At 33.7% G+C, this 13,077-nt stretch overlaps 1 protein-coding gene and 1 pseudogene across 3 annotated transcripts; both read right to left on the bottom strand.

Moving 5' to 3' along the window:
- Positions 1-1,337: 1,337 nt before the first annotated feature.
- Positions 1,338-4,325, bottom strand: LOC114750729 (O-fucosyltransferase 13-like). Of its 3 annotated transcripts, none has more exons than XM_028939332.1 (6): positions 4,078-4,325; positions 3,815-3,894; positions 3,290-3,360; positions 3,092-3,180; positions 2,702-2,923; positions 1,338-2,110 (listed from the first exon to the last, which is right to left on the bottom strand). In XM_028939332.1, the coding sequence occupies exons 1-6, from the start codon at positions 4,206-4,208 to the stop codon at positions 1,375-1,377; spliced, it is 1,329 nt and encodes a 442-aa protein (XP_028795165.1). In that variant the 5' UTR covers positions 4,209-4,325; the 3' UTR covers positions 1,338-1,374. The 3 variants fall into 3 exon arrangements, with proteins under 3 accessions (XP_028795165.1, XP_028795166.1, XP_028795167.1); XM_028939333.1 differs by having other exon boundaries at positions 3,290-3,394; positions 4,078-4,095; XM_028939334.1 differs by lacking the exons at positions 3,815-3,894; positions 4,078-4,325 and adding an exon at positions 3,618-3,700 and having other exon boundaries at positions 3,290-3,394.
- Positions 4,326-8,451: 4,126 nt separating this feature from the next.
- On the bottom strand, positions 8,452-10,681 carry LOC114750732 (uncharacterized protein At2g34160-like; annotated as a pseudogene).
- Positions 10,682-13,077: the final 2,396 nt, after the last annotated feature.

The raw sequence follows: 13,077 nt of genomic DNA, 5'->3' as shown, positions 1-13,077 counted from the left end.
ACTTGTCTTCAAGAGATTATTGCTTGTATGATAGAGCTACCAGGGTAGTCAGTTGCAACGTAAAGATAATATGCCTTCAGTCTTCAACTAACATAACAACATTTCTGCATGACTTTAATGATTCATGCATTTCTGGCTAGATGCTTCATGCCCGCTAGAATATAATAAAAGCGAACTACCAATATCTGAAATTTTGGCCTTTCTGGCAAAAAATAAGAAATTTGGTTCTGCACGTGATTGCCTAAGCTGATAGGGCTAATCCTTGTTTGTGGCCTAAAAGGATTTCTATTGTTCTACCTACTTTCTAAAATTTAAAGCACGTTGGAATAAAGATATTTTTTTGTGCCGTTGCTTAACCTTGTCTTGGGCAGGTTCTTACCTTATGTGGGCTGGGTGACGATTATCATGACTGAAAAGCCTATCATTAAGGTTTGTTTTTATATGCCATTATATGGTTAGAAAAAATCACATGGTTTAATTTGGAATATACTAAGCCTTTTTTTTTTCTTTTCTTATCTTTCTTCTTATAGTATATTCTCATTGGTGCTTTGGGGTTGCTCGTGATAACTTCAAAAGATTAAACGAGATGTCTCAATCAAGCTTTGTGGTAACTGCAACTCTAGTATAGTAAACAGATAGTATCACTTTCTTGAAGGTGCCAGATGCCCATCTTGTACCATCTTTTAAATGACAGACAACATGATGTTGGAGTTGATTCAGAGTAATGGATTTTTATTTCATTTTTAATCGTTTAGACGCCTTATTGGCTGCTTAGTTGCTTGAATCAGACTTTTAAGTTTACATTTTGTAGTACTATGGTAATTCCGGCTTGACTATATATTACTCCTGAAAAATGAATGGTTGTTTGAAATCTTTATAGTTATAATACCTTCAAAATTACCAATGAAGCTACATTTTGTTGCTTCTTTGCAAAGTAGAGTCAGAAGTATTTCACTGCCTGTTGTCCTTAACATCTCGTTGGGTGGATGAACACGGGACATTATATTTTACAAGGGACATAAATTATTTGTAAAACATTAATAATTGGTTCCCAGATGTAGTGACCATTATGTTCGCAGAAGGGCCTAAAATATTAGATATCACTGTGGATATGGGTAAGTGGAGAAGAAATGAAGGTTTTTGAATGAGTATTGAGTTCTGACGGCTTACACGTCAATATTAATCGATGATAAAATTGAAAATCAGATGAAGAAAATAATAAGTTAGTTATGAAAGAATACACAACCTAAACAAAGCCAAGGGCTTCCTTCCACAAAATCGGAACATACAGCCTAAAAGAAAAATGAAAAAGAAAAGAAAACAACAACACAGAATAGTATGCCAGAGGCCTAAAAACATTAATGAAATCCAAAGTCACAACTTAAATTCGCAAAAACACTCAGGCAGAGCAGATCCTCTTCCCATGGCAAAATCATCTCTATGAACCTTCCATAGAGCTTGTATCAACTCCTTTTCCCTCAGTCCTTGAAACGTTAATTCTGCAAAAGCTCTTCTGCTCAAAAATAGAGTTTTATATAGTCCCTTGAAAGCTCTCATTGCTGCAACCATCTTATCCATGTTCCCAAAATATGTAGCTATATACGAATCGCTATTAATAGATACATAATAATCTAAAGCAGCTTTAGTATTCCCGTGCATGGCTGCGAAATCTTCATTACTTAGGAGGCTAGACTTGGTAAATATGTTAGCGTAAGTAGCTGTCAACCCTTCAACTTCCATCAGACCATCCCCAGCTGCAAGGTATATATTTGTGTTTGGCGGGATGGAAAGAGCTTGAAGTATCAAAGCCGTCTCATTTGGTGTAAGCGGACATTTCCCTCGTCTTCTCCAAATGCGGGCTAACTCACCAGTCCATGGTTTTCTGTCACCTTGTGGTGCTGCTTCTATGGCTTTGATAGAGGCAGGAGAAAGGCCTGGGTACTCGCACTGAGAATAAGCAACCATGTCGGGTTCAAAACGAAGATGAAGTGAGAGAAAGGGTTTTGGTATAACTTGCAGGAGCTCAGAGGCTTTCATTTCCAAGGATCTTGTGAGACGTAATCCTTTATAACATGCTTGACAAAGAGCAGCTTTGGCGTATAGAGGGTACCTACAAACAAGGGGTAAAAAATTCAGAGAACTGCTGAAGTTGATTATAACCGAATGAACGAGAGGAAAGCAAAGGGAAGGGATTTTTTTTTCCACGACAATTATTCCCCCTAGCTAGTCTCTGCTTTACGGTTCACGATATTATAATAAGATGTTAAAATAACCCTATCCTACAATATTTAGAATAGACTGGGGTTTCTGAATTTGCTTCAATATCACACGAGAAGTTAATTATTCCAGCTCAATCTAAATATCCTTCCAATTATGAATGGGGGGGGGGGGAAGCAAAACATTATACGATGAGCCAATCTAGTATTAGGCAAGATGATGGCAACCTCACATACTGACACGGGGGGAAAATCTACTCTTAATTCGTAACTATGGAATGAACATAAAATCCATTCGGTTCCCCTACAAAAGAAATGGGCAAAAGAAAGGAAAAATGAAAAAGTAAATTCACGGCCTCATGAAATTATTCAAATAATTAATATTCTGAACATATAATTTCCCGTGTAACATTATTTTCTCTAAAAATGGGGAAAAACTGTGCGACTTATCTCCTGGGAATAAGGACTCAGATGAATATACATACCTGTCCCTTCGTTGGGACATGGCTGGCGTGAAGGAAATATATTTATGCTTTAATAGAGAAGGAAGAACACTTTCGACATAATCGAAATGGCCTTTCCGTTTGCTACAATCCACTGCGACGGGTTCTTTTGATGCAATCTCTGGTGGCAACTCTTTGACAACCTTAACAAAGCCATTCATCTGTTGAATGAAGTAGTCTACATCAAATACATCTGCGAAACCACTGCAATGGAACCAAGTATTCAAATGCAGTTTCAGGTTAGAGGACAATATAATTCACTAACCAACAGATAGATATCTTTACCAATATAAAAATGCAACTTAGAAAGATTTTGGACAGAACAATTACTTTTAATTACTTTTACGTTATATAAACGGAATGATAAATAACCTTGTTTCATTCCAATATGAAGCCACTTCAAACTTTGGCATCACCAGGGTTGCATTTAACAGACGAGCAATGCCCACACCATCACAAAACTGCATTCACCAAATAGCATCACGATATCAGTATTTTAAGAAAGCAACAAGAGGATCAAGAGTTTCTCTATATGGATTTGGTATTCAAGAGTTTTCTTGTGAAACTCACATCTCTACGCATCTGGTTGAGGCCACCATAGCAATCCACTCTGATATACCCATTGGTTTCTAAAGGTAGAGCTGCACCATTTCAAGAAAAAACGAAAGCAATTGTCTGCAATGAAACCAATTACGGTAGTTTCAGAAAGTAAAAAGTGAACCCAATCAGCAGCCCCACTAACATGACCTAATTCACTGAAGGGCGCTTCTAAATTTAAAATATATATATATAGCTAAATCAATGCCTTAAAGTCTGATCATTCCATGAATACATGAAATACGAGTAAAACTTCCACTAAACACTAGAAAATCTGTTTCAGGCTATAAATTTTTTCGACCTTTCAAGGTTAACTTCTAACTATGCATGAATACAATAGCAGCTCACACCAAATTCTTCATCCGATACTAAGCAACCGCGGATTCATTTTCCCCAACAAATTCAGTAATCCCTAAAGTTTAATAACATTCAACTTTAACCACCAACAAAATAGAGAAGTTGTTAAATCCACGAATAGCCGATTTAAGTAACAAGTACCTGTTAGGTGTCCTTGCAGCCACCATTTGCAAGGTCTCCACTCGACGAGGCGCCGAACACTCCATATATCTCCTTCCCCTCTGCATTAACAACGCTTGAAAAGATGTTAAATTTCAAATCGAAGATTCTCAGTTGCTACTTTCTTTCTTCTTTCTTTTTCTATATGCAATTACACTAACCAATCAAGAATAAATTTCAGCATTCCACTACCCACATCCAAATAAATTAGAAATAAAACAAAAAGCATAAGATTGTGAACTTACATGGCCGAATCGGAAGATGTCCGATAGAGGGAGAAAGGGGAAGAAGAAGAAGATAGAAATGAAAGGATAAGAAGGAGAGAGAGGGAGAAGAGCAGGATGCTGAACAAGGGTTTGACAGAGAAAAAGACCATTTGAGACGGGAATTGAAAGCGACGAACGGATCCGCTTTGATCGAATGAGATGCAGGGCGGTATGCCTCCGAAGCTTGGGGCTTTCCTTGCAGTCTCAAGGAATTCTCCTCCGACAGATTTCATTGTCTTCTTGTCCGCGTGATTTTCTGACGCATAAATTAATCAATTAAAAATTAAAAATTTGGATTCTTTTGTGGGGAAAAAACATTTAATAGATCAGTAGATTCACTGGATTGGATCTAGCTTTGGCTCCTAGATAGATAATTATGATTTAAAAAATATTTACACAAATAAATATATAAAAAATTTTTTTCAATTTATATAAAAATACTTTTCAAAAACATTTTTGAGTTAGACAAACACTCTCTTAGTCACAAAAAAAACAAAAGGAGAGGCTATAGCCAAAAAAAAAAAAGGTTACACAAGTATAAAAATGTTATTTTCTGATCCTATTTATAAGTCATTTTTAATATGTTTTATACAATAAAACCAATAAACTCTTGTTATTAACTTTCATTTAAAATTTAACAATTTCTGACTTTATCTCTATTTAATATATAATATACTCCATAAAAACAAAATCAACATAATAATAAATAAAAAATAAAATTGTACACTGATGTAAAATTCTTCTCTTTATCTTATAAATATGATCAAAAATTTTCTTCTCTCTTTACTTTAATAAATAGGACCATAGGAGTATGAATTGTGAAGTTATAAGTAAGTAACCGAGGTAAACGACCGAAATAATTTAGAAAAATTACTGTTTAATCTCATATGAATGAGTAATCGCTAAAAATAATCTCATCATAAGTAATCAATATGTATGTTTTATCATTTCTTATGTCAAAGTTACCGTTATCATTGTATGTTGAAATCCATAGAAGGTGGGTTTTTGCGTGGTTTACCAAGGCTCAGTAAATAGTTTTTGCTATAGAGCTTTTCAGTGATGATGTTTTATGTGGTTTGTAATATTTTCTCCAATAATAATGGGTTTCTTTAAAATATTTGTACAACGTTTAAATTTAATTTTTTGATTAAGGTCAAAGAATGTCTTGTTTTGGTTTTGTGATCAAAGTCAAAACGTAGGCCGTAAAAGTCTTTTTGGCAAAATTCGGCAAGGAAAAAAAGTCAATGAGAAAATTAACTGATTTGCTCAAACTACATTCGAATTAAGAAAAACTAAATATAACGCATGTTCTGCTCAAAACTTAGGATAGATATAGTCTTCATAGTAAATCGACGAGGATTTAGTTTGGAAGTTGGAGCTTAAAACCAATAATCATTAATATTACTCTTTCGATCCTTAATATAAGACTTATTTAACTAATTTGATTAAATTAAGGAAGTTAGGTAAGTTAGTTAATTATAAGAAATATAAATGTGTTTTCCTTAAAATACCATAATTATCTTTTTTGATGTCCATCTTCTTCTTCTACTTGATTATGGTTGAAGAAGTATCCATATGGGTAATTTAAAAAAATTGATAAATATGAGAAATAGGTCTTATATTAGGATCAAAATCAATTCAACAATTAAGTCGTATATTAAAAACCGGAGGAGTACATTAATCATTCAGACGAATGCCATCTCCCAGTTTAATAACACAAGTCACTTGAGAGTTGCTTAAAATTCGAATTTCATATAATGTCAATGCGTAGTGGGTATATTAATAGGATCTTAATCATGTTTAACTCAAGGCTTTCAAAGACATGATGATGATCATAATGTCACTTGCTTCAACTTAATGGGTAAAATTTTAAAGAAAGTTGATCTCTTTAGTCTGTTGGATTTTGATTTGCTTAGAATTCAATTCTTAAATGTTGATTCTATATATTCAGTCATGAACTTTTTGCTAGTCCAAAATTCTGTTTCAAAGACCCAATGACTTTTTGAGGAGATATAATTATTTGGTTATTAATAAATATGTGTCATTCCTAAAATATCTTGCATTAAGTATATTGGCTAAAACTATCATTATTAGAAGGATTATCTTGGAAAAAAATGCATAAATATAAGAGACAAATGGATTGGGTCATAATTAGACCAAATAAAAGTCAATTGGGTCTTATAATAAGGACCGGAGGAGTATTATTATAATTTGTCATATCTTCGTAACTTATCACAAGTTAGCATTGAGTCATCCATTAACAAAATTGCTCATAAAATTATACTTATGCGACGTCCGACACAATTTTAAAGATCAAATATTATCATCTGACTAATTAATTTAGCAATGCATTCTTAATAAATATTATCCACAGTCCTAAATATAAGAGCTAGTGACTAATTTGAGTAGATTAATGAAATAAGTTAAGTTAGTTATTTGTGATCAATAGGTGTTGTCTTTCCTAAAATATCCTTGCTAATTAAGTTTATTGACTAGAATTATCATTATTAAAAGAACTATCTTAAAAAAAATATATATAGAGATAAAGTGAATTAGGGTCTTATATTTAGAACCAAAATAAAATCAAATAAGGTCTTATATTAAGAATCAAAAGTAGTACTACAAAATCATTCCACTTCCGTCATACAAACTGTGTGTGCAGAATGAGAAACAAAGTGACGATCTTGGGATTTATATTTACGGTGATTCAGTCGGAAGTCTCCATTTTTCTTTGGTACTCCTCCTGTCCTTAATATAAGACCTATTTAATTAATATGATTAGATTAATAAGTTAGGTAAGTTAGTTAATTATAAGAAATATGACATGTTTTTTCTAAAATATTATAATCATCTTTCTTAATACTTTATCTTCCTCTTCTACTTAATTATGATTGAGGAGTATCTATAGGGATAATTCAGAGAAAATTATAAATACAAAAATATGTCTTATATTTAGAATCAAAACCAACTCAATAACTAAGTCCAATACTAAGAACAAGAGGAGTACCACCCACCCAAAAAGAAGTAACGCTAATATGAGAATTTTTTTTTTTTTTGGGTCAGAAAGATGCAGTTGTATTAAGAAATTAAAACCAGTACAAAATCCAAATTTCACCACAAACAATCGAATTAAAAATAAAAATACAGTACAATAGAAACTAGAGAACAAAAGTCAATCGGCACCAACAAAACCCTGGTCCTCTTCCAAGACAGCAACTGAAAACATGATGCAAGAAGAAAGAGCGCTGGCTAACAATCCATCTAGAAGAGTCATAAATAAAGAAAAGAAGAAACAAGTTGAAATTGGGGGGGTTGAGACCTAACCATAAAGATCACAAACCCATTAAACAACTCCATAGCTTATCCAAAAAGCCAGGTTACAACTTCAAGAAGCATTTTCCAAAAGGAAGATGTTCTCCAGAAGAGAAAACAGGACAAAAGACCAGAAGCTTTTTATCCCCTAGATTTCAGTCCACCAGTGGCTTGTCTTCACCGTCTCACCAGATGCATTCATCAGTCTTAGCCAGAACCATCAATAATCACTTGTTCCTTGAAATCAAACAAAAACCAAAGGCATCCAGGTGGCACTCAACTTAAATCATCCTTGATTTTCAGCAAGGTTCTTCTGATTTCCAAAGTGAGAATTAATTTGCCACTAACCTCCAAAACATCACCACTATATCAAAACTTGATTCATAATGCTTGGTTGAAACCTCCGACTAGCCTGTAAACTATAGATCTACTCGTTGCCCACTCTCCTTAGTCCAAAAGCATATTCCCCTGCCTTTGAATCCATTCTCACCGGTCCAAATCTCGTCCTTGGCCATTCCGATTGCCTTGTCGGGCCTTTTATTGAAGTTCCGAGCTGCATTAACCACAAGTCTAACACCCACACACACCAACACATGCACACCAGATCACTCTCCTCTTGCGGCCACCAGGAAAAGAACGCCAAAAGGAACCGCTCACCAGGGAACGATTTGGGCTCTCACGGGGGGGGGGGTGAATTTTGCTCTCACAGGGGAGAGTTTTCCAGATAAAACGCTAACATGAGATTGAACGGTGAACTCTTGTTAATTAATGAATTGAATTGACCTGCCTTAAGTTGATATGCATTAACTTTATATAGAGAGCAGACATTAAAATATAAGATAATCATCGGAATTGAATTTTAACTTGAAATTAAAATTTTAAACATTAATTAAAAAATCCGCATCAATATAATTGCAGTGACATCGTATATACTCAATATCAACATCAATATAATTATAAAAATTTGGGGAAAAACACAAACACACACTATTCGCAACAGATCTTGAATTCCACAGAAATGGATATGACCTTCCCAAGCTCTTTTTTTTTTTTCCTGAAAAACAGAATGGATGTATCTATTGTGAAGAATATATAAGAACAATAGAACCGATTTTATAAAGAACAAAAACAAAGTTACATTGAAAATTTAAAAAAAGAATCATTCAACAAGCGCAATGAATTATAACGCTTATCTGGTTCCTTCTACAGTTCTAACAACAAATATGCTAATCAATATTACATATCAGAACGAGATGCAGGAGCAAGCCTGAATAACATCATGCGCCATGCTCATCAACATCTCCATTCTCACCGTCTTCGGCTTCGGCTGCGGCTGCGGCTGCAGCCGCAGCTGCCGCCATCAGCTCATCAAAATTTTCTGTTTTCCCCAGCAATATCTCAATCTGAACCAAGTTTTTAAAGAATGAGAAGTATCAGAGCAAGTGAAAAGGCGGTGGCTGACTATAAAAAGACATGTTCTGGGTTCAACAAGTAAATGACAATTCAAGGAAATTCTAAAATCCTCTCACCTTGGCCTTCTGGACAGGTCTACCTCTAGAGTCATCCCTTATCTCAACAGTTGATGTCATAATTTCTACATTAGATCCCACCATTAATCAAATTTGATTCTTCAACCATTTTCACAAAAATAGTTAAGACGGGGCCCAGAAAATAGAAGATAGTAATATCTTACTCTTTTCAACAGCAAGCCCATTGTTTTTCAAAATTTCAGCAACCGTCACCACCGTCGCGATAGCTTTAATGAAAATATATAGAAAACAATCAAACATTATCGAAACAAATTTAAGGAAGGAAGGTGCAAAGGTAAAGATAAATGAGAAAGGAATGGTTTGACATGAATTATTAAAAAACTACATCATCTCTGGCATGTCATGCCAGGAATAGGAAACAATTCAACAGTCTGGACGTAGAATACCTAGTATCAATTTCTAGTTTAAGTATGCATACTTGTTTAACCTATAAACCTTAATTTTCTACAAATTGAAGAATCAATTATTAACGCAACAGTTTAGTAAAATAAATGGAATGTTATTGATACTCCAATCTTCAAATAAGATACACAAAGCTCAAGTTCAAAAGGATATATGACTGTCTAAGATCTTCATATAACCATATAGTCAGCAATCCAAAGCCAAACCAATGTCTCGTAGGAAGGAAATGGAAGAGACGGGATGAGAAGGAAAATTTTAGTAAGCTCAATTTAAAAAATTAAAAAACAGGGTTTTAAATTTTAATAAAGAGAAGTTGTAAGATAAAAGAGTAATAAAAATTAATTAAAATTTTTATCCTCACTTCTTTAATTTTTCAAAATGAGCTCTTCGCCTCACCTTCCTTTCATTTCCCTCGTACCAAACGGACCCTAGAGGACTAGGCTTAGGATAACAAGTTTGCAGAGAAGTTACCAAAGGGCCTACAGTAGTCAACCACACTGCATAGCATTTTCATGACTGGCCTGCTCCACTAAAGCCTATTCAGAAAACAGAAATTGTCTATGGCTTTATGAACAGAATTGAGACTCAAATTGACTTCAAGTCCATACGAGCCCATGAGGTAGCGAACAGCGAATGAAGCCTGAAGAAAATCACTCCAGCCAACGGGACAACATACGCAGACCTCGGAGAATGATAGAGAATAACTAAGCTCTAAACAGCGGAATTTTTTTTTTATTCAATCAAATTTTGATATATGATTCTTAATGCAGAATATTAGTCGGTCTTCCCTGCAATAATATTAACATCGGCTGCTCACAATTATGGTAACCAATTTAAACTCTTACGAAATCACTCAATAGGATAGTTACTGCCATCAACACATGCAATAGAGAATACAGGTTTAAAATAAGTAAAGCTATTTAGCTCCAGGACTTCATACCCATTCAAGTGCTGACAGCTCGACCTCATTATGCTGTTGCATATACCTCTGCATTAACATTAACAAGTATAAACAAAAATTAAACAACGCAAAGAACCCAAAAAAAAAAAAAACAATAAAAGCTCACAAATTTTCAAACGTTTATATCAGAAAGAGTATTCGTTAACAGCAACATATAAAACTCCAAAAAAAGGTCCAAAAAAATCGAAGGCGCACGGAACAAACCTTGGCCAAATTAACATAGAAGAAGAGGGGCTTCTTGGTATTAGAGACCTGAATGCGATTCTTTTGTAAGAATCGGCGATGTTGATGTTGTTAACTCCCTCTGTGATGGCGTCCATTGCACCGTTGTTAATGAGCTTCCCAAAAACCCTAATCCATCCCCCAAATTTGCGTAGTTATAGGACGAGCGCTAAAACCTTCAGATGAAAAATCGACGGAATTGGGCTATGGTTCACATGTGGGCTGCCTATCCTGGCCCACTTCTTTGGGCCTAAATAAATTTTGACTTACCCCTTTTGGGGCTAAGCACTTGGACCCAAGAAATGGTATTACAAGTTTTTGGTAGAAGCTAAATACTTCAAATTTGAAATGGAATACTTCTGTGAACTGAAAAAATAAAATACAGGAATCTTTGTATCAGGTACAGCATCCAGTCTTTATTACTATACCAGTCCTTAATATAAGATCTAGTTGACTAATTTAAAAAAATTATAGAACTCAATCAAGTTAGTTAATAATAATAAATATCACATGGTGTTTCAAAAATACCCTTATAGAAAAGTAGCAGTATATTATGAATTCAATTATACAGTTTGATGAATAAATATCACCTTTGGTCCTTCTTTTTTTTTTTTTTCAAATGAAACCTCCTATGCTTAAACTTCATATGTACAGAGCACTATTTAGTCTTTCCAATTAATGAAATCCACCATATTGTAATGTTTCATGGGTCATTGTTTCTAAAGAATTTACAAATTCACAAAGTTCATGCAATGTCTAATAGAGCCACATATAAGAATTAAACTCTTGGCTCACCAAACTTGACTCTGATACCATATCAAGATATCAAAAAAGAAGAGAAGTTTTTGGATAATACTAAATTATTATTAACAAAAACAAGGCATAAAGCCTAATGATATAACCAGAAAACTACTAAACTGAGAAACAACACAGGGCCCATTTATATGCAGTAAGTCCAAATCTAAAATACTTATTATGTACTAACACTAATAAATTAACTACACAATAATCCTCTTAACACCTTCTTTTCTTAACATCCGGATCAATGGTTTACTGTCTACTTCCTCAATAAATTTTTCAAGTGGTCCAAAAGAAGTTAAGCCTTCTTTGAGGCCAACAGAAGAATGCCATCCACATATCTAATGTTATTGTAAAATGGTTTGATAAAGTTTCCCTCCCAGTCATATAAGACCCCACCTGCGCCACCAATGCTTAATCTATTTTTGGTCAAAATGACACTCTTATACACATTGAGCTTTAGCATACTAGGTACTGGGATTCTCAAATTAGCTTTCTCTTGAAATTCTCAATAAAGAATCTATGATACCTACACAAATTATGTTTTTGCTCTCACTAGTCAATAATAAAAAATTTGCATCCATTGATGACAGTAAAAAATTTGCATCTATTGTGATGAAAATTATCAGGTGCTAAAATGCTAATATTTCATATTATTTTCCTATGACATCAACGATAGCATTTTGATGATGGTTTCAAAGAACTTCAAGATCGTAGTTTTCCGAAGCGATCACCCCTAATTTTTCTAATATCGAACCTTCAAGAATGATTAGGACAGGTCACAGTAATTAGGGCTTCAAATATCTCAATTCCAAATTTTATCATTCACCAGTGACTTTGGCGAGTTTAAGAACATTGTTGTCTTTACAAAACTTCAATCGGCTAATAGAGCCACATACAAGGATTGAAATCTCGGTTAATCGGCCCACCAAAATTGACTCTAATACCATGTTAAAATATCAATAAAGAGGAGGAGTTTCTAGAAAAGAGAAAAAAAAAATGACACTCCTATGCACATTAAGTTTTAGCAAACTAGGTACAGGGGTTCTCAAATTAGCTTTCTTTTTAAATTCTCAATAAAAAATCTATGATACCTACACAAATTATGTTTTTGCTCTCGTGAGACATCTTCCAGTTATGGTTAAAAGAGTACTTCCTTAGAAACTAAACATCATGAGTTTTCATTCCCCTTTAAAAGTGAAACTATGATTTAAAAATTTTAAAGTTTCTTCATATCTCTTTTCTTCCATAAAAGTTGTCACCATGTTGCCAATGACCTTGGCAGATGACATTTTAACTGCAAGAAGTAAAAAGAAAAACAAAAAACAACCAATTCAAAAATGAATGCTAAAAGAATGAAGAAAGAGAAGTTAGTTCTAATGAAACAAATGTCACATGCAAGGAGGATATTTCATTTACAAGGACACAGATCAACCATTGATGATAATAAAAAAAATTAGAGGAAAAACCTGTTGAAAACATAGTCATGAGGAAAGAAGAAGAACCACGTTCTATCAGAGGAAAAATAAAAGTCACTGTTCCCTCCAATTTTTAAAAAAATGATCATTTCATAAGCTATGGTGACTTTTCTATTTTTCTTCTTTTCTTGTGATTTTATAAAATTTACTGTGTTTGTACTTTTTACAATTAAAATTGATAAACTGTAATTGTAACATACTATTTTTTTAAAAAATTAAAAAAGTTTAAAAAATATAATATATAATATAATATTAT

The sequence above is a fragment of the Neltuma alba genome, unplaced genomic scaffold, assembly GCF_004799145.2.
Source record: "Neltuma alba isolate B1F8T4 unplaced genomic scaffold, ASM479914v2 tig00006625_pilon, whole genome shotgun sequence".
In the NCBI taxonomy this organism is placed as follows: Eukaryota; Viridiplantae; Streptophyta; class Magnoliopsida; order Fabales; family Fabaceae; genus Neltuma; species Neltuma alba.
The sequence above is the reverse complement of the archived record's forward strand: the minus strand, read 5'-3'. Positions and strand labels throughout refer to the sequence as shown.